The sequence below is a fragment of the Callospermophilus lateralis genome, chromosome 4 (assembly GCF_048772815.1).
Source record: "Callospermophilus lateralis isolate mCalLat2 chromosome 4, mCalLat2.hap1, whole genome shotgun sequence".
NCBI classification, from domain to species: Eukaryota; Metazoa; Chordata; class Mammalia; order Rodentia; family Sciuridae; genus Callospermophilus; species Callospermophilus lateralis.
This window is the reverse complement of record NC_135308.1, coordinates 83,889,653-83,916,683: the sequence shown is the minus strand read 5'-3', so window position 1 is coordinate 83,916,683 and position 27,031 is coordinate 83,889,653. Positions and strand designations below refer to the sequence as shown.

The following is a 27,031-nucleotide window of genomic DNA, read 5'->3' as shown; positions in this document are numbered from 1 at the left end:
CTTGTGAAATTTTAGTCATGCACCTTTTTGAGCCTCCATCTTCATAGCTGTAAGATGACATAGTGTTACTTATATATAAAATTATTAGGCTTAAATGAGAAAGCAAGAGAAGTGCATCCTACAGAACCCAGTTCAAGTGCCCAGGGGATTATGTCATTGCTGAGCTCCCTCCCTTCTCATTATCATCATCCCCATGATTATGTGGGAAGACTCTGAAGGGCGCTCTGTACAGATGGCCTGGATCAGAATGGATTCTGGTATTGATAAAGATCTCTTGTTACAGTAGATCAGCTTGAGAAGTTGTAGGAATTTATAGGCTCTATGATACTTCATTCATATTCATTAAGATGAGAAAGTCCAGGCCTAGAGATGTGTCAGTTCATCTGACTGAGATTACTATGGACTTAGGAAATGGGTTAATTGGTTACTAATGAGCTGCATTTTGGGGAATAGTGTTAAAATATTATGAAATATATACAATTTAATTTTAGATTTACCTCCTGTCAGGAGCTGACAGTTATATTTAAATCATTTACCTTTGGGAAAAAAAAAGAGTAATTATCAAGTTAAAAGACAAAAATCTGTTCTTTCAGTTTGTGTTTCCTCTTTATTGGCAAGATAAAAATTTCCACCATAAAATCAGATTTTAAAAACCAGACATATTGGGCTGAGGATGTTTTATGGTGGAACATTTTTCTTAGCATGTGTGATGCCTTGAGTTCAAACTCCAGCAACTCTAAGAAGCAAAACTAAAACAAAAAATTCATATATATATAGTAATTAATTATCTACCTTTCTTTTGCTTAAACACACACACACACACATATTAATCTTCTTTCATTTCAGAGTATGAGTGTACAAGCCCTAGGGTTAGATAACAGTACACAGAATAGCTTTTGCAGCCAGTTTGAGGGATAATTGAAATTCCTAATGCTTACATGAAAATTAAAAGAAATCTTTTAATGAAAGAATACTGAAAAATATACTTTATCCATTCAGAAAATATGTTACTCTTTGAATCTTTAGTATGGAGTTCATGGGAAGTGAAAAATCCCCATATCACTTAAAAACAGCGTACTTCAGGGACCCAGCCACATCAATGTTTATAGCAGCACAATAGCTAAACTGTGGAGCCAACCTAGATGCCCTTCAATAGATGAAGGGATTAAAAAATGTGGCATATATACACAATGGAATATTACTCAGCTATAAAAGAGAATAAAATCATGGCATTTGCAGGTAAATGGATGGAGTTAGAGAAGATAATGCTAAGTGAAATTAGCCAATCCCAAAAAACCAAATGCTGAATGTTTCCTTTGATATAAGGAGGCTGTTTCATAGTGGGGTTGGGAGGGAGAGCATGGCAGGAGTAGATGAACTCTAAATAGGGCAGAGGGGTGGAAGGGGAATGGAGTGGGTGTGGGGTTAGAAATGATGGTGGAATGTGATGATCATTATTATCCAAAGTGCATGTATGAAGACATGAATTGGTGTGAATATACTTTGTATACAACCAGAGATATGAAAAATTGCACTCTAGATGTGTAATAAGAATTGTAAAGCATTCCGCTGTCATATATAAATAAAAATTTTAAAAAAAAGAAAAGAAAAATCCCCATATTAGTGAAATGTTTTTAATGGTGGAAAACTGAAAGTTTCACATCCTGAATTTAACTCTTCCAAATTCTTTGAAAAGAAAATAGTTACTTCAATATACAAGGGTTCTGTTTTGGGGGTTTGGTTTATAAACACAGCTAAAAAATCTGTGAAATACTTTTCTGGAACATTTTGATTATTCTAGCCAAGATAGGTTAGTTTCCATGTCACATAAGGACAAGCCTTCACGTTCTTGTAATATATTTTGTTTGATTTTACTTTTTGAGATTTATTTCTGAAATGACTAAATGGAATATTTTAAGTGTCATAAGGAAGGATATTATTACTCAGTTCATTTTTTAAAGCAACATTCAATACCTAATAGATCTTTTGGTCTGTTGGAGATTTTTTTATTATATATAGATAAAGGAGGTCATGCAGTTTGTCTCCATTGTTTTAGGTATAGGGGAGGGGATAAAGCGGGGTATAAAGGATAAGGGAAACTGTATTATAACTTGAATACATGGTTATTATGGGGAATATATTATGGAACTAACAAGAAATGAAGTATTAATGAGTAGCAGCCAGGAACCAGAGGGTGCTGATGTAAAGTTATATATAGTGTGTCTGATTGCCAAGTCTGTAATTCTCTTTAGTGACACAGGAAGCAAATACAGAGAAGAAGGAGTTGTAATATGCTAGATCATAGGTAAGGTTCTTGCCTTCGAAGTATTCATAGTTTTGTTTACAAATTAGAATAGCATTATCGAATTTAAAGCCCTTCAGTTTCTAAGCTGCTCCAAGCTAGGAGTCATCTAATTTCAGTGTAACTTGTTGAATTTTTATTTTTCAAATTGTCTTAAAGTACCTAGCATCGTGCTTGTAATATATTCTGAAATACAGGTTAAATTAAACTGGTAGAATGGAATCAAGTGCCAAAAGAAAAAGTGTTGCTTTTATTTTCCTCATAGGGTGAAGAGCAGAAATTTTAGAGTTACCAAGATCTGAATTTGAAAGTTAAGTTAGGTGACCTCAGGCAAGTGCTCAGCTTTCTGAGCTTTTATTTCCTCAGTTTATTTATCTCATAAGGTTGTGAAATGGATAAATGACAATGTTTATGCATTATGAAAGTATTAAATGATAACTATTGTTAGTATGATTAACAATAGAGGGGCTGCGGATATGGCTCAAGCGGTCTGGCAAACATGCGGCCTGGGTTCGATCCTCAGCACCACATACAAACAAAGATGTTGTGTCTGCCGAAAACTAAAAATAAATAAATAATTAAATATTTAAAAAAAAAAAAACAAACAAAACAATAGACAACAACAGCCTAGATGACCAGAAAATCTTTAATTATCTCATGAATACACCACAATATTAAAGACGGGCTTTTACTTTAAAAATCTAACATATGTTAGCTTATACATTCTTTTGTATTCAGAGTAAAGCCACAAAGCATAAACACTGGATGGAATGTAAACAGCAAAATAAAAATAACAGTGCCAGCTGGGGAGTGTGTTCCACAATTTGCTGTTGCTTTGTGAATAACACCCTCTAAGACTCTTTTGTAGTGAGAAGCAGATTGCACTTCAATGCATCAGGACCCAGTATGGATAAAGGGTATTGCTGTAGTTTCTTTAAGCTTCCTCTCTTGAATTGTTATGAGTTTGGCACAGGACACTATGTAAATTATACACATGCATCCCCCACCTCCCACTCACCCCCTGGTTTCAAAGTGTTATCTGTGAATTTGCCTGTATCTGTTTTGAGAGTTAATACCATGGTGATGAATAATAGTCTGCTTAGTTTAGGATTGGAGTGATTCTTCTGCCTCTAGTCACCTGTGTTTTTTTATTACAGTTGACCATACTTTGGGCAACAGGTAAATTTCCATCCCTGAAAAGCAAATAGGTAGTATACAAACCTAGGGGATTTACTAGAATTAGCTACATCAATGCTTTTAATTTGTTGATTTTTTTCCTTTCAGTGTTAACTAGCAGGAGCTTAGTCATTTCACATGGCTTTAAACCTTTCCATTGCAATCAGAGCTGGTAGGGAATTACTATCCTATGCTACAGTTATAAATTTGTCATTATTTGTTAAAGAATTATGGGGGAGGCAGAAGCAAACTGACAAAAGCATCTTTATAAAGGAAATTAGACTTATCCATTCTTTATTTTAATGAGTCAGTACTTGAAATATTTTGCTTAATTGTATTTACATAAGCTGTAAGAATGGGTGAGTTTCCTTAAAGTTAAATCTGCTAATATCTACAAACATTAAAAGAAATGTTAAAGTGTTTCATTTGGGTTTAAAATTTAACACAAGAAAGAACAAAGATGAACAAAAGTAAAACTAAGAGTTTGCAGGAATAAAGTTAAGTTACTGACAGGGGTATGTAGATTCTTGATGCCAGATGTTGAAACTGGATGTGGTGAGTGACCTACCATGCAGTCATTGTCCTAAAGCAAATCTAGCTGAGTAAAATTCCTAGATCTTCGGGTAGATACAAGTCTGATTGACAGTGAATTAGAACCCTAGGTGCCACAGGCATTGTGAGAAACTTAAATAGTAAAACTACAGTACTTTGTGTGTAACTTATATTTTTTTTATAAAATTAATAAGATTTCTTAGTGGAATGATGATTTAAGAGAACAAATTGTACACCCTGAAAAAAGTACTGCTGATTGAATTTCAATCATTCTTGTTTAACTGTAGCAATCAAATCTTAATTAGCCACACACAACAGAATTTGGTCCAGGTCTGGTTACCAGGACCAGGTTTGGTCCAGATCTTTGAAAGTGGTTTTCCAGTTTTAGGATGAATTAAGGAGATTTCCCTGCCTCCCCCCCCCCTTCTTTGCATCTTTGGTAAAACTGGAGCCATCATTTCTGCTTCTAGGATGACTGTATGATTTCAGTTATATGTAATAGTACACAGCACAGAGTGGGCTGTTATTAAATATTTCTTAATTTTTTTTCTTCAGGAGGTGAAGAAGGTGGGTCTAATAACTAATTACCAATTCACATTAAATTAAAAAAAGATAAAAAGATCATCACTTCAAAATTTGCCTCTTCACGCTATCGTATTTTGAGGAATGCCTACTAAATTTTGCTTGTATCTCTGGGAAGAAATTATTCTGTTTGTGTGCATGTTATATTTTCGTTTGGTGCTGTTACCATGTAGACTCCTCGCCCCTCCCTCTTGACCAATTTTATTAACTCATCCGGCATGTATCACTGTAGAACTTTTGTCCGAGTTCTTGTACTTGAACTTTGGCACATATTTGAACTCCACTGAGTCATTGCTACCTTGTCCAGGGATTTGGTTTTTAGATTTTCTTCCTTGACAACTATGGGGACTGCATTTTGTATTCACAGAGGATCCTCCGTACCCTCCCCAGGTCCCATCACCTAGTCATTCTGGACAGTTGCCCCACTGGTTTATTGCTGTCTTCCTGCTTTATTCCTCAACCCACCCTTCATATGAAATAAGCTCCCAATCCTTCTTGCTTTATCAGCCTTTTAGTTTCTATTGTGAAATAATCCTCCGTTATCAGCCCTCCACAAAGCCTTTTTGACCTACTGCCACAGAAGTGACATTTTGCTTCCTGAAACCTCCTGTGTATTCAGTTTTTATGACTGGCTGCTCACTGGCCTTCATATTAACATCTTTTGAATTTTCATTTACTCTTAAATATGATTTAATTAGATTTATGCTTTGTTCACTGTTTATGATGTTCAGAATATCTGTGCTACTTTCATGATTTTAATATGTGCATTTCAATCTGTATTTATAATACAGATTAACCTTTTAGTGAAGATTCTATATCTTATTTGTAAAGCAATCAACCTGCTAATATGAGACAAATTTTAACAAATGATTAAGACACACATACAGCATATAGATAATAAGTACTTATTTATTGACAGAGCTTGTGAATTTGAAAAATTCCCCTTTTCCCCTTAATCATTTATTTTTCCTCATGCATCTCTCTTTTGTTTGGTGGTGAATCAGGGCTGTTGTAATAAAATCTTTACAGGTCTGATGTCCAGAGTGGTACTGTAAGTGAATGAATCACCCACTGTATGACTAAGAGTCATTGCCTGACCTTCTTTTGTAATCTTTGATAAGGTAACAAAAGTATGAGAATTAAGAATAATGTAAGTCAGTATGCTGTATACATTACAAAATGTGTGCACATACAGTTTTTCTTGATAAATGTGAGAGTGGTTTCAGATAATGCAGAGTTCATGGTATGAGATAAAGTATTTCACTGCTAAAATTCCTGACAGTCTCCATAAGTGAGTAGAAGTTGGTTTAGATATCTGTTGACTTTTTGTAACTTATTGGCACGGATCCGTGGACTAAGGGTATCCTAATGGAATACATGATAATATTTTCTTAAAGTGAATTAAAAAAAACCATGTTTCTGAACAGAATACCTGGGAGTGAATGATCCTCTAAGGATGTTGAATTTTATTTCATTGTCAAATTAATCAAGACGACAGAAAGTGAACTGAAGACTCATTTTAATGCATTGTGTGCTATTTTAAACTTTTTGAGGAAAAGTTTGAAAATTGATAGGTTTTTAAAAATAAAACATATCTATACTTGCAGATATTGAGATGTCTGTAAACATACCTCTTACAAAATGGATTATTGTCAGGAGAATTTGTGGGGGAGTTATGAATATGTATGTCTTTTTAAAAGACTCGTGTAAAAAAATCTGCCAAAAATGCACACACAGTATCTATTTAATAAATACTTATACTACAGTAGTCAGCAACCAAATTTTAAAATAGAAATGTAACCGATTTAAATTAATTTGTATAATATTATTTAAGATACAGAAAATTTAATATCAGTTTATTCATATTCTGAAACACTTATTCTTTATGAATTGAGGGGTTTTTGTTTTTATTTTTTTATCTAAGTCTTTAAAAAATTATTTTTTAGTTGTTGATGGACCTTTATTTTATTCATTTATTTATATGCAGTGCTGAGAATCAAACCCACTGCCTCACACATGTGAGACAAGTGTTCTGCCTCTAAGCCCCAGCCCCTGATCTAAGTCTTATATTTACCTAACTAAGGAGATTTTTTGGGTGGATAGAATTCGAAACATACCATTTACATAACGTATACTGTTTATCTTGGTAGTCTGAGATGAAGAGTGAATATTGACATCAAACCATGTAATTTCATAGACCTTAGGATTGACTTACTGTCTCATTAGTGATATTTTTATATTGTCTTAAGAAGCCATAGAACTTTTTACTTAAGCCAGAAGACCAGAATACTCCAAGTTAATGAGAAATAAAGACATTAATAGGCGTCCTTATAGAAATAAAGTATTGCTTTAGTATAGGTTATTTTAAAACTTAATTCTGGGGCTGGGATTGTGGCTCAGTGGTAGAGTGCTTGCCTAGCATGTGCGAGGCACTGGGTTTGATCCTCAGCATCACATAAAAATAAATAAAAAAATAAAGGTATTGTGTCCAACTACAATAAAAAAATATATTAAAAAGCCCCAAAAACTTTATTCTGTGTTTGCAGTAAAAATTAAGGTGTAACCTCTTTGGGATTGGAGTGATAGCATTAACTTAATGTGCAAAACTTCATTTCCTTATACATAAAATGACCTTAATTGGGAGCTGATCAAAAAGGAAATTTTGTTTTGTATTTAACATAGTTAGAATAATCTGAGAAGATATATAGAAAAGATGGACCACTTAAACTGAATTTTTTAAAAGGTAAATAGATATAGTTTTAAATTTGGGTGTCTGATCTTGTTACTGAGTTTACAGAAGGATCTATCTATGTTTTTAAAAAATGTAGATGTAGAATAAGTTTATATTATATTTTTTAAGGGGAAACTTAACACTAAATACATAAATCCAAGATGTGTGTTTATTTTGGTCTAGAGGGAAAAAAAATTTATGCCTTGGACATATATAATGAAAAGTCCATGCAGTTAACTGATAGAATGTTTCCTATAGATCCAACAGAAAAAGCAAAGGTGAAAAAAAGTTGGAAAGAAAGCATTGAAACAATTAGGGAAAATGGTTTTAAAGAGAGATTAGCAATCACGAATAAACCAAGAAATGTATACTTTCCCCACCCAGATTGGAAAAAATATTTTAAATATTCTTTTTAGTTGTAGATGGATGCAATATCTTTATTTATTTATATTTCTTTGGTGCTAAGATTTGAACCCAGTGCCTCACACATGCAAGGTAAGTGATCTACCACTGAGCTACAATCCCAGTCCCTGGAAAAGATTTTTAAAAGAAGTGATATCTAATGTTTGGGTCAGAGCATAAGATAACAGAAATAAATCTCATAAACTATGAGTGAAAATATGCTATGGTCTGAATATGACTACTCAAAATGTATAAGTTGGAATCTAGTCACCAATGTGATAGTATAAAGAGGTGGGGACTTTAAGAGGGGATTAAATAGGATTTGTGCTCTTAAAAAGAAGTTAAAGAGAACTATTCATCTCCTTGGCCGTGAGTGATACAGCTAGAGGACTCCATCCATCATTGAAGCAGAGAGCCCTTATCAGGCACCAAATCTGCCAGTGCTTCCATACTGTGGGTTAAAAGTTTCTGTTGTTTATAAATTATTTTGGTTATAGCAGCCCAAATGGACTAAGACAGTGCAAGTTGGTATAACATCTTTGGAGGGCAATTTTGACTGTGTAGAAATAATTTCAGAGATGGACATATTCCTTCACATAGCATTTCCTTCTCTAGAATTCTATTCTAAGAAAACAAGATTATGTATAAAGATTTTGGTGCAAGGATGATAGTTACAGATTTTCGTCACAAAGAAATATACACTTTTTAAAAGTAACCTTTTAAATTAATACTAAGAAGACTTTAATGAGAAATTATTCAATTCATGAATTTGAATTCATCATAGCAGTAAAAATTCGCTTTTTTAAATTTTTGGGAAAATCCTTTTATATTGATGCATATACAAATACAACCCTCTCCCATTAATTATTCATAAAAGGAAAATTCCAAAAGTGGAAAACCAGTAGGCTAGTGTTTGAAGCATCATGCCTCAGACTAGAGAGACTGTTTTGGGTTTGTAGATGAAATTTTATGTTCATTGGTTCACAGAACTGGCTGCTTCCAAGTAATTACTTTTTTGTTGAGCACCGCAAACTTTGTTTTTTTGTTGAGTTTTATGTAGTTTTTAAAAATATTGGTTTGTTTCTATCTAGAAAAACAGTTTGGAGAAAACTGTTTTTTTTTTTTTTTTTTGTCTAGAAAAACTACTGGAGTTAAAAATTCATTTGGTTTTGTTAGTTAAAAATAATACCTGTTTGGTTTGTGGTGGGTTTAAATTGTGAGTGTGGAAATAACAGACTGCTGTCTGATTGCAGATATGTAGTTGGGTGAGTTTTGCAAGGGAAGAATATGAGTTCTGCTCTGGCATATGAGTTGTATAATTTTCTTGCATTCTTCTCACTCTGAGTGAATATTGGTTCCCTTTACCTGCTGGAGCCAGCCATTGTGCCTAGTGCTGGGGATATTGTGGTAAATAACAAAGGCTAGTCCTTGCCCTCAAAAAGCACATGTCCTACTGGAAAACACAGGCCAAAACCAAGTAATGTCCAGAATCACCAATTGCATTAAGTAATAGGAAGAAAATGAGAGTATCTTCCTATAGAGAATAATGCAGTGGGGTGGGTTAGGTAGGGGGATGGATAAGTGTGCATCCTTCTCTGAGCAAGTGTAAGCTGAAGCTTAGAGGATGAGAAGTACTAAGAGATGGATAGATTTACTTCTAGGCAAAGAGAGCATCTTGCCCAAGGAGGCCTAGGCTGGGCAAAGTAGGTGAGGGGGGCAATGGAAAGACAAATTTGGAAAGTGTGACAGGCATCTGATTCCAATCTATCTATCTATTTTCTTTCTTTCTCTTTCTGCATTCAGACAGGATGGAAAGGTTCTAACTAGGTAAATGATATGATCAGATTTGCTTTAAGGAGTGGCCAATTTTAGGAGCATTATGAGTATGACTGTTGGTCACAATTTCCAGAATGTGACTGCCAGTGTACAACTTTTACAATATGATCTGGTTATGTCATAGTATGACCAATATGTTCTCTGTCACCCTGGAGTAATGAAGCATTATAATTTATGTTACCTCATTTGAACCTACGCATCTCCTAGCAAGGAGAAAATATTTGAATTATTCAGAGGAGGAAACTCCGAGGAGTTGTTATGTTTTGAAATCTGCTGCTTGTTTTGTACAGTTACTCAGCCACGGCTGTGCCCTTTAGGTGCATTATTCCAATCAGTCTCTGTGAAAAAGACACTATTTCCATTTCACAGACCCAGAGTTAGTGAGATAATGTGGCCAAAGTCATATAGCTATAAATGACAGAGTTGGGATTTGATCTGTTTTGTGTCTGAGTCCAAGTTCTTACACCTGCTTTTTGCCTATTTTTATCATCTATTTAAAGTCATGTAACACTAAAATTATTAGCCATGGGAAATAGTAAGGTTTAGATTTCAAATCCATGGCTTCTTTGACAATAACATGCGGCCTTTTGATGTTTGCTTTCTGTAGCTCCATGTCAGGAATAGGAGGGAATTAGGTACTGCAGTCTGAATTAGCATTACAAATCTCAAATCTGCAAACTAAATACAGATTGGGAATTGGGTTGGAGAATCAACATTTTATCAACTGAAGATAAACTTGAAAGTAACCTTTAGTATTTTACCCAACCAGGATAAACCTTCACTATGGTAAAAATTTTCAGCCAAAGGCAATAATTGAATTTTTCTGCCTTAGTAGATTATGGTCCAGTGATATTAACAGAAGTTAAAGCACTTTTAAAATGGTGTGTCTCCTGGCAGCTTAGTATCAGCACCTCAATGGCATCAGCCTCAGGACGTGTTTGAAGTGATGCTGTGGTGTTTTCTTTTATGTAACTCCTGTTCTGTGTGCCACTGACAGGGCTTGTCTGATTTAAGCCCCCTCTGTTGTCCCTATTTATTGGTAACATACAAGCTTCAAGGATCATTTGATGTGCAAATTTAATTGCAGGTTTTATTTTCAAAGGATGACATAAGCTATATCATGCTAGCAAAGATTTATACAGCTTTTTCTAAACGGCTATTCAGAAAGCTGGCATTTCATTCTGTTTATTGTAATGCTTCCTGATTTAATTTTTCCAAGGCTGCTTGCTTGTTATTAGCTGGTGATACCTTACAGTGTTTTGAGATTCAGAATCTAAGTTGGGCACTTCACCTGATTTTTTGCTTAGATGATATCTTATCAGCAGGTACAGTTCTTTTTTTCTATTTGCTGGTTGGCCTCTCCCTTTATTCTTCTCTCACTTCCTGTACAGTACTATAGCTCATGATTATGGATAGAAGAGGGTAAGCCTCATTATCTAGCCAATGTGATAACTTCCTGACTGTATTACAGAGTTGAGGTAAAAATACTCTAGGAAGAATTGGTACTTCTGTATGAAATGCCATTTGCTTGCCAAATGGCACTTGAGAACTCCAGTGCACTCATGATTTTAATAAGCTGAAATAGTTCTATCATCATCATTATTGTTGTTCTTATTATTTGTATTTATATTTAGAGCTTGACTTTTTGTGGAAAGGACAGATTTAGAGGATGACATTAAAAGTTTCAAAATGCTACCTGATAAAGAACATTCTGTAAGTTCTTTTGATATGCAATCTCTACCATGTGGACCAGGTGAAATGAGGAAATTTTAAGTGACATCTTAATGATGGGAAATATTGGCACTACCTTCCTCTCATAAATTCTTTGTATATATTGTGTTTCAGTACAGGCTATTTAAATGGGATTTTTAAAAAGCAGAAATGGGAGATTCTGCAAAAAGTGTTATTTGATCATTTGTCAAGAGAATTTACAGATATCCTCATAGCATCTCATTCATCTCTAGGTTTTCTGAATATTGGGTTATTTCAGTTTTCTGAAATTTATCATTGTAGGTTGAAATGACTAAACTGCTACTTACTGTGTTTTAGCCAAAATCTAATTTAGCAAATATTTCTCCTTTTAAATTTGTATTAGGAAAATGCTCTAGCAAATTAGATCTGAATGAGGCTTTACAAACTGGTCTCATTTTATAGGTGAGCAAGTGAAAGGTAAGAGGTTACCTTACTTATGAATGTTATAGAGCTCCTAAGTGGCATATATGGTACATAAACCTAAACCTGTGGTTTTTCTAGTGCTGAGGGCTTTATGTCTTATACTTTATCTTTGGTTATAGGGATGAATGGGCATGAGAAATCACTTTTCCCCCTTTGGTTTTCACTTTTTTCCCCCCCAAAAAAATTTGTTGAAATTTTTAATTGACATTGCCAAATAAGATCTTGATTTATTGGAACTGTACAGTGATTTTCAGATTAAAGATATTTAAATCCTTAATCAGATAATTTTTATATGGTGTTGCCTTTAGTTTATTTCTAAATTTAGCAAGTTTAAGGTAAAACTGTCATTTTGTTCACTTACATACTCTGTTACATGATTTTGTAGTTCGTCCTTTTCAAATCAGTATTTCACTAACTTAAAAAAGACTCATGCCATCTGTATACTTGAAGATTTAATCATGATTTCATTCTTCTAAATAACTGATGGGAAAAAGGAATTATATTGGTGCTGCTGTTTTTTTTTTTTTTTTTTTTTTTTTTGGTGCTGCTGTTTGTATTTAGTTACCTAACCAAGTGTTTATTTATATATACTTTTCTACCTTTAATCTAGGTTTTATGACCAAACAATAACTCCAAACCCATAGTGAGCCATTTAGTCTTTTTTCTTTGTATGAATAAATTGGTTTTTCTTCTCACTTACATACTATGCATGTTTGTCCTTTTACCTGTGGTATGTTAGTAGTTAGATATGATTCTCTCCAAATGTAAATTACATTTCCTATACCTTCTTCAGATATATTGTTAAAGCATTTAAATGGTCATTCTACCCATAAGAATTTAGATAGCTTGTTTATAATTGAAATTAGAGGATGTATTTTAGACTTTTACCTAGCAAAAATCTCTTTTAGATTATCTCATTATTAATACATTAGTTTCTTACTCTCTTCAAGAAAGTTAGAAGATTTGTTGGTTTTGGGAAGACAAAGCATATTGTCTTAGGAGAGGAAGGAATGAAGGACACATGATGAGCTGGGGCTAACCTGTACAGGAACTGGGATTCTGCTTATACTTCCAAGATGAAAGGGGTTGTGACATTGTTGATCCATTCTGCTTGACTCTTCTAACACTGTATGTAAGTGACCTTTTATCATTTCAAGATGTGATGATCTTAGTTCACAGGTTATTGCTATTGCCTATCTTGTCTGCCTCTATGTGTGGTTACAAGGTATGGGATGTTGGACAAGGTTACCAGTAAAGAGGTATATATGCAATTTCCAGCATCCTGAAAAAGCTATGGAAAAATGCATAGTAACCAATTTTGTCATATTTTAATATATGATATTTTATCTGATCCCTTCTGGTAAACTGCCTTATGCTAAGGGAATAAGCCAATACCTAAGGATCTGCATCCTTGTTTAGGTCCATGGGTAATGACTTATTCCCTTAGGTCATAGCATCCTAAGTGCACATATGCATGGATACAGATGATTTCATTTTTTTTTGGTTTTATTCTGGAAAATGATTTGTCATACACCATCCTATATTGGATTAGCCTTTCTTAAAACTTTATTAGCATCTTTACCAATGATTCAGAAGCAAAAAGTATATCAAAATATTGTTATTTTATTAGCACTATTAACTTATTACTGGAAAAACTTTCCCAGTGATAATGTTGTTTTTCTTGGGGAGGAGCCTGGGAAGGGGGGAGGGCGGCGGGGAACTTGTGGGTTTATGAGAAATTATCTTAAGAATGACAGGGATTAGAATTGGGACACCCTCTCAGATCTCTTTTAGATCTCAACTACAGGAATACCTTGAAATGTTAGTTTGGAATTTTATGATTGTATTGTTACTTTTGATTATATTATTCATTTTAAAGTCTCTCCTTTATGCTACATTTAATATTGATCTTCACACTGAAGAGATTGTTTGTGCTTTCTACTGTTCTCCCTGTTGCTTTCAAGAAATCAGTATTCCTTTATTCTCATTCTCTTGAGTATCTGAACTCTGCCATTTTTTCCTGATGCCGTTCTGCCCAGTTTGGGTTCCCTAGGAAGCAGACTTTGAAATGGATATTATTAATATATCCATTGTGGATATACTAATAGTGGCAAGTGGCAAGTACACTAAAAAGTACTCTTGGCATCAATCCCTGTGGAATGGGAGGAAAGAACTGGTATTGGGCAGAGTGATAATTTGGGCTGCTAATGCAGTCTCACGGAAGATCTGACCCATGGGGAAATCCAAAGCTGGAATGGCTTCTCACTGTCCTCCTCAGTTGGGGAGAGGGAACCAACTCTTTATATTCTACATGCCAATCAGTCTTTGGATGTCTGAAAAACCATCCTGGGAGGAAGGTATGATGTTGGGTGAGGAGCACAAGAGCAATTGGGGAATAACCCATCAGTTCTGAAGGGAGATCTGGGTGCACATTAGTTTTCACTTCACCTGGCTGCTGGAGATGATAAAGAATAGCATGGGGATGGGTCAGAAATTCTAGGAATAAGGAAGCGCAGAGCAGAGTGGTCAGGAGCTTAAGAGATGGCAGAAAACGAAAGTTGGAGAGAAATTGGGCCTGCTAGACTGTTGAATATCGGTGTTGACTTTTTAAAGTAAATCTTAAACATTCTATCCACAGTGCTGCTATTCCTTTTTCAAGTTATAAGAAATCTGGTGGAAAACCTGGGTGCTCTGTGTACAATATATTTGCATATATTTATATATATGCATATATTTGAATTGGGTTTGCTAAAACCTACCCAATCTTTTGGTTTTCTATTCTATTTTTTCTTTATTTACACTTTATTAACTTAAATATACTCTTTTTAGAGTCTTCATATTAAAAACTCAAAGCAGTTCTAAATTTTCTGTTTAGTATTTATGTTAACAATCAGTGAATAATTTTCTCACATATTTTGCAATTTAATTATAAATTCACCTTTAGTGGCTATATTTTGTTTGGTTTGTTTTTTCTGTCTGCTGATGTTACCTTGTTTATGGAGTATTACTTTAAAGTGGTTTTATGTTTGCTTCTTCTAGATACTCTAGGGGTATCACTGGCCCATGATCAAATTTCTTAGCTTGGATAGTCTCACACAAATAAGATTCAAACTTTAAGTTCATTCCTTCCTTCCTTCTCTCCTTCCTTCCTTCCTTCCTTCTCTCCTTCCTTCCTTCCTTCCTTCCTTCCTTCCTTCCTTCCTTCCTTCCTTCCTTCCTTCCTTCCTTCCCTTCCTCTCTCCTTCCCTTTTCTTCTTCCTTTCTTCCTTCCTTTCCTTTTTTGATAGAGTCTCACTAAGTTGCTCAGGCACAACTTGAACTTGTGATCTTCCTGCCTCAGCCTCCTAAATTGCTGGGATTACAGGTGTGAGGTATCATGCCTGGTAGGAATCTAAGTTTTTATTGCAATATTTTCCCTACCTTCTCCCTCATATTCTCAGAGACAAGCTCCCTTAAAATATTACTAAGGTAATGAATGAATTTCATCTTTGCCCCCACCACTTTTTAACTGCAATGGCAGCACTTTGAAAATGGCTCTGGTTTTATGGAAGGGCCTTCCTACAACTTTATACCTTATGTACCCAAGACTTCTTCTGTCCAAGTGTGGACATCAGGACTGCTATATACAACTGTGCAGATTTTATTCTGTTTTGAGGAATAGTGGGGCTGAAATCTACCACAGTTCTGCTCTCTTGAGCAAATGCTTTTCCTCTGGTCTTGTCTGCTTAGGGGGACATGCTCTCAAATTGAATCTAGACTGAAGCACTCAGGAGACTCCAGTGAGCATTCTTCAGGGCCTCCGCTGGCTGTATTTGTATTTGCGCTTGTCACTTTGACCTCTGGATCTATCTTTGGTTTGGCATCAGGGGATTTTCTTTATTGCGAGTAAAGCTATATATTTGATTTCATTCCACTCATTTTTTGTCTTTTCAAGGCATTTGTAGTGATGTCTTTTCCATTAGTTCTTTGAAACATATTGCTGTGCCCACAATTCCCTGAAGTTATTTATTAACACTCTATTCCTCAGATTCTGCCTCTTCAGCATGTAAGTAATGAGTTATAGTAACTATCCTTATAGTGTTAATTTAGAGCACATAGTAAGTTCTCAATCAATGTTAGCCATTGTTTTTGACCATTTAAAGCCCCCTCCCCAACTTTTTTTTTACCACCTTAGCAAGAATTGGAAGCTCTTAATAGTAACTGTGTTTACTCACTTAACAAGAAGAGGAAGTCTTAGTTAACGCCCTAGAGAAGCCAAAGGAGAAACTTTGTTCAGTCTGGTACAATACCGAAACTTAAGCTTGAAGTTCCACCCTTTCTGTGGATGTGCCAAAGGTCACTTGGCACATAAGTGAGCTGAGAGGAATGCCCTCTCAGTATTACCTTGAGGATTGCTTGGAGGAGTTTTGCCTGAATTGTGTGGGTAGGTAAGTTTGAGCTTGTGAATATTTTCTTTGCTAAGGAGGGCTCTCAAAGGCGTAATTATTAGAGAAGGTGTTTGTGGACCTTGAAACTTGCAGTAATATTTTTAGTCCAATAAGCCCTTTGACAATTTTTTAAATTCCCTTTTGATATTCTAAGTGGATTTTGAACTTGGTGAAATTGGTGTTACCCCAGGCTTTACAGAATCCTGCCTCCTGTCTTCTTGCTTACAGTAATGGGGATTTAAAGGACTTTCTTCCTTTGGGTCATGGTAGTTAAGAGAATAATTTCCCCCTCATTTTAGAGCTAAAAGAGATCTGTTGACAGTTAACAGTTGGAAATACACAGACACAAGACATCAATTTTTCTTAAAATTACTTTGAACTTATATACAAAACACTGTGATTATCCTATAAATATTAACTGCTTTGAATTGTTTATACAGTGTTAGTTGTATTATGAGAATTTGCTTATTAACCAGGTTTAGCCTTCTTAAGTTGTTATTGGCTTTGAGTCCCACAGACTTGACCTTGCCAGATTTCTGGGTAAACATTTTCACTTGGGACCTAAAATGTAGTTGAATATGTGTACTTAAAATTTTCTTTTAAAAAATCTATGTGTATTAGTGGAACTTGTAAATGTTTAATTAATGGAATCTTTTAAAGAACATCTGTTTCAAAAATCCAAGTTTATAATCATGTGTTTTAAACATCAAATTTGAGTTTAGTTACAAACATGATTCTTAATATATAGAGGTCTCTAGATGTCTTATTTTCCAGGTTCTTATTGGTTTCTTACATTTAATCATATTCAGAAACAACCTTTTTGTTATTGTTCTGTTACTAGTAACTACATTCAAGGCTAAGACTGATACTATTTAAAACCAACCAGGAACTGATAACATTGTGTCTGAACATACTAGATAACAAAAGTAAATAACTGGTTAAGTCACTGTTTTGGTGCTGAGAGATGTGTATTTTTCAGTTTGAGTGCCATGATTTATGGTTTATTGAACCTTTTTGAAATATATTCTCATATGTGTTGATTTTCCTGTAATGTGTCTGTTATTTTTTAAAGATTTTTCTATACCATAAGGGACATTATCAATGCACACAAAATTTACCTATATGAGTTATGCAGCTTTTAGTAGAATAGATAGTTGAGCGTCCTTGAGATGTTTATAGTTCAATTTATTCTTACCTTGCCAATAAAGTTTCAGTGAGCTTTACTGGTCAAATTCCAAGGCAAATGTCAGTATCATGTGGAATATAAACTTCATGTGTTCTTTGGGAATTGTATGTAAAATAGTTTGTTCTTTGACCCAGCTGTTCCCACTTTAAGGGTACCTTTGTATATACTGTACCTGGAATGGTTTAAAAGAGGTTTTGGCTTCTCAAAAGCTAGACTTGAAAACTTTTTTCAATTTAATTTAAGTAAATTGTATATAAGAAGAGACGACTAGAGAGAGGATACGTGTTTAGTCTTCTTTCTATATAAATAATTCTGAAATAAATTGTATAGAGAAGTCTGCTTTTTAGTTTGTTTTTCAGGGACATCATTTGCCATTAATTCACAAAAGTTGGTATGAAGTTTAATGGAAGGAACTGTCTGGACTTTTAAGGTACATAGTCAGCTCATTGAATTTTAGGCTTAAATAATTGTTAGTTGAAATCATAAAATTTTTGTGCAGAGGGGCTGGGGATGTGGCTCAAGCGGTAGCGCACTCGCCTGGCATGCGTGCGGCCCGGGTTCGATCCTCAGCACCACATACATACAAAGATGTTGTGTCCGCCAAAAACTAAAAAATAAATATTAAAAAAAAATTCTCTCTTAAAAAAAATTTTTTTGTGCAGAGGATGTAATGAAGTAAATTATCATATAGTCTTTTGATTATTTACCCTATAGGATTTTCAAATTTAATTAAACAAGTATTTTAAACTTCCTTTAGAGTTTAGTTCATGTATAGGTTTTCAGTTATTTAATTTGACACATAAATACTTAAAAATTGACTTGTCAGTTATTTGAAGAAATTATAATTTTTATTTTGGCTAAAATTTGTAGCAGTTGGATATAGAAACTTGTGTACAGAATTGTATTAACTAGATTTAAGAATTTTATTAGAAGAAACTTTTATTCTTAATTATTAAATTATTTTCTCAAATGTTAAAACAATTTGTGAAGTAGTGTACTTGGTAATGTAAGATCCCAGCAGAGTGGTATGTGTTTCTTAAGCTTGCCTTGGATCACATATCACCCTTCTGCAGGAAGCCTTTGGTTTTAAGAATGTTGATGTTTTCTTAATTAAAAATACATTGTGTCAGATATTTAGATATAATTCAGAATAGTACTGTTTAACTTTGTTAAGTACATAATCCAAACCACCAGATTTAAAGCTCTGGTAACAATTTACTACTCTTTTCTTCAATTTTTCTTAAAAAAAAAAAAAAAAAAAAAGCTTTTCCTCATTATGCAGGTAAACTTTTCTTTAGTTTACCATTTCATACAATTTGCCAGACCAAATGACACAGTTTAGTATCCATTAAATAGAGTCATGAATATCAATCTTGGACACAAAGCCCGGAATTGTGGTTGGGGAAAGCTGTCCTGCTGCTCTGGGCTGGCATTCCAAAGACTGTGAATGAATTCTCTTTATTATTCAAAGCCTAGCCTCCTGAAAGCCAGCTCCCTTTTGCCCATTCTTAACCCATGCCACATTCTTCTGGCTAAAAGTTGTCAGTGGACTTCTCATTTCCCATCATATAAAAACCATTGTCTAGTGTGTAATTTATCACCTGTAATCCTGTATATTAGTTTACAGCCTAAGTTTCTGAATGTTCTATATATATTGTAGTTCCCATTTCCTCCCTATTTTTCTTTAATCATAATTCTACTGGAAAGCCTCTCTTCATAACTAAAATTTACCTCTCTCCTAAGGTTCACTGACCAGTGCCATTAAATTTCTCCTGGTCCTCTCTCCCAACTGTAAAAATAATGTTTTGTTTTCTGCATTTTCTTACCGTGCTTCATATTCTATCTTTTATTTCTTTTTATGTGCTGTGATATTTTAACTCTTCCTGTGATGTTGACTGAGTTTAAATGATTGACTAAGTCACTCTGAGTTTACAGTAGTTTGGTCTAGTTTCTCCTGTGTTATATTACATTCAGTAGATGCTCAATACAAATATTTGAGGACTTAATAAATGGAATGACATGGCAGTGAATTCACCAGAAGGCATTTTACTCCTCTATTAAAATGCACATTGAGGGACAAGTCTAATAAGGCCTTATTTCTGAATTAGAGCTGTTTCTAGAAGGGAAAGCTGAAGAAATAATCAAAGTTGAAGTTTATAAACACTTTAGATCGTGTTGTGTGGTGGCTCGATACTGGTAGAGTTAGAACAACTCTTCGTAGGTAAAGATTGAGGCTGATAGGAAATGGAAGACAAACTGGCTTTGTAGATACTGACTACAGTTCTGTCTTAAGAGAATAAATAGTTTTGCTCTAATGCTGGTTTTGAAAATGGGAATTTGTTATTAAGTGGTTGACATTAGGGAACAATTTGAGCACAATTAAAATTTCACATCCCTTATGCTTGATTGCATCTAAGAAATATTTTCTTTACCTTCCTTCATTGTCTCTTTAAAACAATGAGCTGCATGGAGACACTCAGAATGCAAATGTACACACCTTAGATACCCTGATACCTTACTTCACATGTATCATGAACCACACCCACACACATTTTATGTTATAACTTTCCGTCTGATTTCAGGTAATCCTTCTTTTACCACTTTCCAATCACAGGCTGCAGCCTTTGACAGCCAATTCCACACACTAGCTTCAGATCTTTTACAAGGTGAAGTGCCATATTATTGCAGTGTTGTTGTTTTTAAAATAACCATTTAACAAATGTAAGACTGTGGTATGGTCTTATGGTCTTCATTAGATTCTTATGTTTTCTTTTTTTTAAATATGTTATTAAAAATGTTTTTGATCATTTACCTCTAACTTTATTTTTCCCATAAGCTCTGTGGTTTTAATTAAGTATCTTTGCATACATGCTTTTATATATATAGATTTTACATTAAAACAGCACTTAACTGTGCTAATTGGCAACCTATAGAGTGTGAACTGATTCTTCTTTCCACACCCCCGACCCCCCACAGTGGTGAAAGACACTAACTGGTCCCTGTAAGAAAGAAGACCATGCAACAGAGAAAGCCTGAGAACTTGTTTCACCAATATACTGTTTGAAAAGGCTGGAGGGAGGCATAAACTTACTGGTGGGACTAAATGAATTGTCTTAAAAGTGAATAGGAACTCAAAAGTAAACATGCAATGCTGTGGCCCCCTGTAGTAAAAATATATTTTATCCTTAAGTAATAAGAATTATGTTCAACATTTTTAAGCCTCTATTATGTGCTAGCCTTACTGTGATCAGTGCTTGACATGGATTATGTCGTGTAATCTTCACAAAAACCTAGCAATAGCTATTATACTGTCTTCATTTTATAGATGAAGAAAATGAAGGCTTCCAAGGGTTAATTAACTTGCTTAAGGTCAATAACTCATAAATGGTAGAAATGAATTGAATTTGATTTCTGTGCTTTAGATCTCAGTGGTCCCTTAGAATACATTGTAGATTATAAACTAATAACTACCACATGTGTTATTTCCTTTGCACTTAATAACTGTCATTGGCATCACAGGCTGTTTTGATTCCTGTGATAGATGAAGAAACAAAGGTACTTAGGCTAAGAACGCAGACCATCAGAGGCAGACAACAGCTGAAACTGATTCTGTCTTTCCTGGCACTCATACATAAAGAGTAGTGGGAAAAAAAATAGAGAATAGGGAGAAGATGGTGAGCTGAACTGTAAAGGATGTAAGAAATGATTGTGTTGGAAATTAGGTGGAGGGAGAAGGTAGGTGAGTTTGCAACAGTACCTTCACATGGAAAGGATGGAGCCAGGTGGAGGTGGAGCCGTAGGACCTCCAGTGCGTCCAAAGCCTAACTAGTTCTCACAGAGGGACTGACAGCACCAATTTCAATACAAGACTATGGCAAGAGAAATATAAGGGTCACAAGCATAAACTTAAATGCTGATTATTAGTAGAATCAGAAAAATCAGAGGTGGCGCTAGAGGAAGCCCTCAAAGGGCTTTATTTGTGTAGTCAGGCTTTGCAAACAGGACAGTGGTCCCATGAAATGTAATGGAGCTGCAAAATGCCTCCTGTCTTGAACACCATGGTGTGGTGCTCTCTCACATGATGATGCTGGTCTAGACAAACCTGCTGTGCTGCCAGCCGAGTGGAAGTATAGCGCCTATGATTGTTTATAATGCATAGTACTTGATAATAAATATGTTAACTGGTTTATGTATCTAATACACTATACCTTTTATCATCATTTTAGAGTTTACGTGTGTGTGAAAGCCAGCTATAAAACAGCCTCGTAAGTCCCTCAGGAGTGGTTCCAGAAGGCACTGTGTCATAGGAGATGGTGGCTCCATGCATGTTACTGCCTTGGAGATCTGCCAGTAGGACAGGATGTGGAGATGGAAGATAGTGATGGTGACCTTTCTGACCTGTGTGGGCCTAGGCTAATGTGTGTACTTGTGCTTCAGTTTTTAACAAAAAGTTTAAAAAGTGAAAACAATAAAATTATAAAGTGGAAAAAGACTTATAATGAAAGAATGTTTTTATGCAACTCCATGATGTGTTAGTGTTTTAAGCTAAAGCTAAATATTATTAACAAGTCGGAAAGCTCTATAAAAAGCTTTAAGAGTAGGCTAAGATTAATTTATTGAAGAAATGTGTGTGTGTGTGTGTGTGTGTATAATTTTTTTTTTTTAACAAATATTGCGTAGCCTGAGTATACAGCGTTTCTAAGTTTCTAAGTTAGTCAGGTGCAGTAATGTCCATTCCATACTCACTCACTGACTCACCCAGAGCCACTCCCACCCTGCATGCTGCCTTCGTGCTAAGTGTCCTTTCCAGGTGTACCCTTTGAATAATCTTTTATGTAAGATTTCATTGTATGATTTCTATGTTTAAATACACAAATACTATTTTGTTACAGTTGCCCATAGTGGTCAGTACAGTAACATGCTATCTAGGTTTGAACCCTGGAAGCAACAGGTTGTCAACCATACCATTCAGCTCAGGAGTGGTAAGTGTGAGGTACCACATTTGTCAGAGCATACCCCTCTGCTTAGGCAATGCATGGCTGGACTTCTTTTGTAGTGTGTGAAGTGTCTTTTTCCCCTTAGGTAGTGAGTTACCTCACAAGGCCTTTACATAAGACCAAGCATTTAATTACTGTTTGTCAAACTAGAAGTTCAATAGTGTTCAGCTGGGCATTGATCAAGATGAAGTCATAGGGTAAGCCAGGGTAGAAATAATGAGTATGTGTGAACTTAAAGCTGAGGGTCAGCAAACTACAGCCAGAGGCCTGTTTTCTTTCTATGAGCCAAGGATAATGTTTACGTTTTTTAGTAGGTTATTAAGTATAAAAACAAAAATGAAGAATATTGATAAAGATACAATGTGACCTACAAAGCCTAAAATATTTTGAACTTGGGCTTTTTCAGAAAGTTTGTTGTCTGACCTGTTGTGTAACTTGTGAAGCAAAAAGACTTTAGGCTTGTTCTTGTTAGGAAATCAGATTAGGTGTGTAAAGTGTTGTTATATTTTATAAGGGGCTACATTTTTAAACATGTGACCCTTTTTCCAAATGTAGGAAAGAATTGATATTTATTTAGCATGATATTTTGCTGGGGGCTTTTTATCTTTTTTACTTTTCATATCCTTGAGAGATTTTATAACCATTTTACAAATGAAGAAACTAGATTCATGGAGTTTAAGAAAGCCTCAACTTTGACTTTTAACAAGTAGTAGGATTTCATGTGTATCTGGCTTGTTCCAGATAACAGAGTGGTAAAGAAAACTTGTAACAGTGAGCATAGACTTCATAATTCTGACTTGAAAATAAGTAGATATTAGGCTGGGGATGTGATTCAGTGGTTGAACCCTTCTGAGTTCAATCCTTACTACCAAAAAACAAAAAAAAAGAAAGAAAGAAAATAAGTAGATATCAAATATGGACATTGTAGTTAAGTTTAGCTAGTGACTCAAAAAACCCAAGGTGTATAATCATAAAACAAGATAGGTTTGAGAATTGTCAAATTTATTATAAAATTTGTACATTAGGGAATATCTTTGGATGCATTTATAAAGAGTTTTAAAGAAAGTCTAAAGGACAGAAAATTCAAGTTTCATACTTAAAAATAATAATATAGTATTCACCCAGAAGAAAGATGAAACTTAAATATTTTTAATATAAAGTACAAAATAGGAAAATGTGTTCTGCTTCAAAAAAGTGTAGAGGGTAGTAGTTTATTTTTGCAAAGCAGATATAAAACATATATCAGACACTCCATTCATGGTAAGTGTCCTTTCCAGGTGCACCCTTTTAGAAAAATCTGTTCATGTATGAGGCATCTGAGACAAATTGGTCAGTCAGGGAATGACTTCCTGACAGGGCCCATTTTTAGGCAGAGTTGCAGGAGTTAGGCAAAAACAAAGAGGATGATTATTCCAGACAGAGTGTGTTAGGCAGGAAAGGGCTTGGCATACATATCCAAGGAAGAATCAAAGAAGTCCATTGTATCTCCTAACAATTTCTGAGGACAGAAATTATACCTGTTTTGCATATATAGTACCTGCTGGCAGGTAGTACACCTTCAGCAAGATTTATTGAATGGATAAATAATAAATGGATATTTTGCTGGGAAATTACTAGTGTAATTGTGAGCCCAGGGATTGCTTGGTGAAGACCACTACCCTCCTCTCTGAAGTCAATCTGATTACTTGAAGATACTGAGGTTTTTAGTAATCCCAAAGGTTGCTTAGGCTACTGCCTGCCCAGCTTTCTCAAATCTTAAGGGCTGTTTGAGAGTCTGAATGGAGCTTAACCTGAAGTCATGCTGCACAGAAAAGAGGAAAAAAAATGAATGTAGATTGCTCCAATTGGGTCTGCAAATGAGCATGAAAAGTAAGTTTGCATTATTAAAATGTCAAGAATGAATTTGAGATAGGATGCATGTAGCCTCTTTTCTAAAACAACCAATTGAGGAAGGATGTTCTATACTAGAATCTGGGGAGGGAGGGGTCGAAGTGATCCCTAGCAACCAAATAACACATGATAATCATACTTAGGGATTTAATAAGGAAGTTATATACTCAACTACTTCCTATAAATAGAACTTGTTTCTTCATAAGCAAATTGGAATTCTTAATTGAGATACTCTCATTTATAGGTTTGAATTTGTTGAGGAATTCATCAAGTAGAAAAAGAAAAAGGAGAGGGTTGCCCATTTCCTGAATATATGAGATAAAATTGCAGTAACCATGAGGGGGGACTTATTTTGTAAGATATTTGCCATAAAATGGAGATGAACTATGGATTTACAGAATTAAAAAAAGAGAGAGATAATCTTAGGTAAGAAGATGAATGGAAACTGGAGACAGAAAGAAAATATATTCATGGTTATTTGTGGATGCTAGACTTTTAGGTTAAAAAATAGCTATGGTAGTAACAGCATATTTATGTTTCATTATACAAGATTTTAATGATACTTGTGTATATTTTATTTAAGTTTAAACTTCAGTGTAATGATAGCAGACTGTTGGGGTTTAATGTGAAGTTTGAAGATGTTTTATTAGATATCATAAGTCTGTTTTACAAAAAAATAATATTGGCTAGCACATGTAGTAAGTGCTAAGAGTTGAAATTTTGTTTTGATCAGCGAGAAAGAAGATACCCATTTACCCAGATAGTGAGATAAGTTACTCATATTAATCATATTTCTAATTTTTCTTTCCCTTTGGTACTGGAATTGAACCCAGAGGTGCTTAACCAATGAATCACATACCCAGCCCTTTTTATTTTTTTTTATTTTGAGGCAGGGTCTTACTAAGTTGCTTAGGGCCTTGCTAAATTGCTGAGGCTAGTGTCAAACTTGTCATATGATCCTCTTGCCTCTGCCTCCAGAGTTGCTGGGATTATAGTCGTGTGCCACCATGCCCAGATTCATATTTCTGATGTTTAAGAGAATAACTATGGGGCTATTTTCCGGTTTTGTTTTGTTTTGATACTGGGGATTGAACCCAGGAGCACTTTACCACTGAGCTATGTTCCCAGGCCTTTTTATTTTTTATACTGAGACAGGGTCTAGCTAAGTTGCTGAGAGTCTCTAAATTGTTGAGGCTTCAGAAACATAAAATACTTGAGAATCAATCTAACAAAAGAGATAATAGACCTCTAAAATAAAAACTATAGAACACTAAAGAGAGAAATTGAAGAAGACCTTAGAAGACCACCCATGTTTTTGGATTGGAAGAATCAGTATTGTGAAAATAGCCATACTACCAAAAGTGCTATACAGATTCAATGCAATTCCCATCAAAATTCCAATGATGTTCTTCACAGAACTAGAGAATGCAGTTACGAAATTCATTTAGAAAAACAAGAGGCCCAGAATAGCCAAATCAATCCTTAGTGAGGAAAGCAAAGCAGGAGGCATCATAAAACCAGACCTTAAATTATATTACAGAGCCATATTAATAAAAACAGCCTGGTATCGGCACCAAAATAGGCATGAAGTCCAATGGAATAGAATAGAAGACACAGAGATCAAACCACATAGATACGGTTATCTCAGACAAAGGTGCCAAAAACATACACTGGAGAAGAGCTAGACTTCATAACAAATGGTGTTGAGAAAACTGGAAATCCATATGTAGTAGAATGAAATTTAACCCTTATCTCTCACCCTGAACAATATTTACAGTGGATCAAAGACCTAGGAGTTAAGTTAGATAGAAACACTGCATCAACTAGAAGAAAATGTAGGCCCAACCCTCCAATGTGTTGGCCCAGGAACTGACATCCTTAATAAGACGCCTAAAGTACAAGAAGTAAAATGAAAAATCAATAAATGAGATGGCCTCAAATTTAAAGCTTTTTCACAGCAAAGGAAACAATCAGAAGTGTGAAGAGAGAGCCTACAGAATGGGAGAAAATCTTTGCCCTCTGCTCCTCAGGGCATTAATATTTAGGATATGCAAAGAAATAAAAAACTTAACACCAAATAACAACAACAACAACAACAACAACTACTACTACTACTACTACTACTACTATTGCTACTCAATCCATAAATGGGCAAAAGAACTAAATATCAACTTCTCCAAAGAAGAAATACAAATGGTCAACAAATATATGAAAAAAATTCATCATCTCTAGCAATTAGAGAAATGCAAATTAAAACTACATTGAGAGTTCATTTCACTCCACTCAGAATGGCAATTATCAAAAATACAAGTAACGATAAATGTTGGTGAGGAGTGGGGAAGGGAGTACACTTATACATTGTTGGTGAGCTGCAAATTAGTGCAACCACTCTGGAAAGCAGTATGGAGATTTCTGAAAAAAATAGAAATGGAACTACCATTTGACCCAGTTATCTCACTCCTTAGCATATATCCAAAGAATTTAAAATCAACTTACTATAGTGATGCAGCCACATCAATGTTTATAACAGCACAGTTCAAAATAGCTAAGCTATGGAGCCAATCTAGATATCCTTAAACAGATGAATGGATAAAAGAATGTGGTATATATACACCATGGAATATTACTCAACCATAAAGAAGAATGGCTTTATAGATTTGCTGGTAGATGGATGAAACTAGAGACTATTATGCTAAGTAAAATAAGCCAGTTCTAGGAAAAGGCTGAATGCTTTCTATGATATGTGGAAGCTAATCCAAAATAAGGGGGAGGGGT

At 34.8% G+C, this 27,031-nt stretch overlaps 1 protein-coding gene across 7 annotated transcripts in view; it reads left to right on the top strand.

Annotated features, from left to right (window-relative positions):
• Positions 1–27,031, top strand: part of Eps8 (EGFR pathway substrate 8, signaling adaptor) — a 161,587-nt gene that overhangs the window by 51,530 nt on the left and 83,026 nt on the right. The window contains exon 1 of one of the 7 annotated variants that reach the window (XM_076854150.1): positions 16,107–16,179. The exons of 3 other annotated variants lie outside the window; for them this stretch is intronic. In XM_076854150.1, the coding sequence (XP_076710265.1) occupies positions 16,122–16,179 (58 nt within the window). In that variant the 5' untranslated portion in view covers positions 16,107–16,121. Of the gene's footprint in view, positions 1–16,106; positions 16,184–27,031 lie in introns of those variants that run through there. 3 more of the 7 variants (XM_076854155.1, XM_076854153.1, XM_076854156.1) reach the window with 3 other exon arrangements.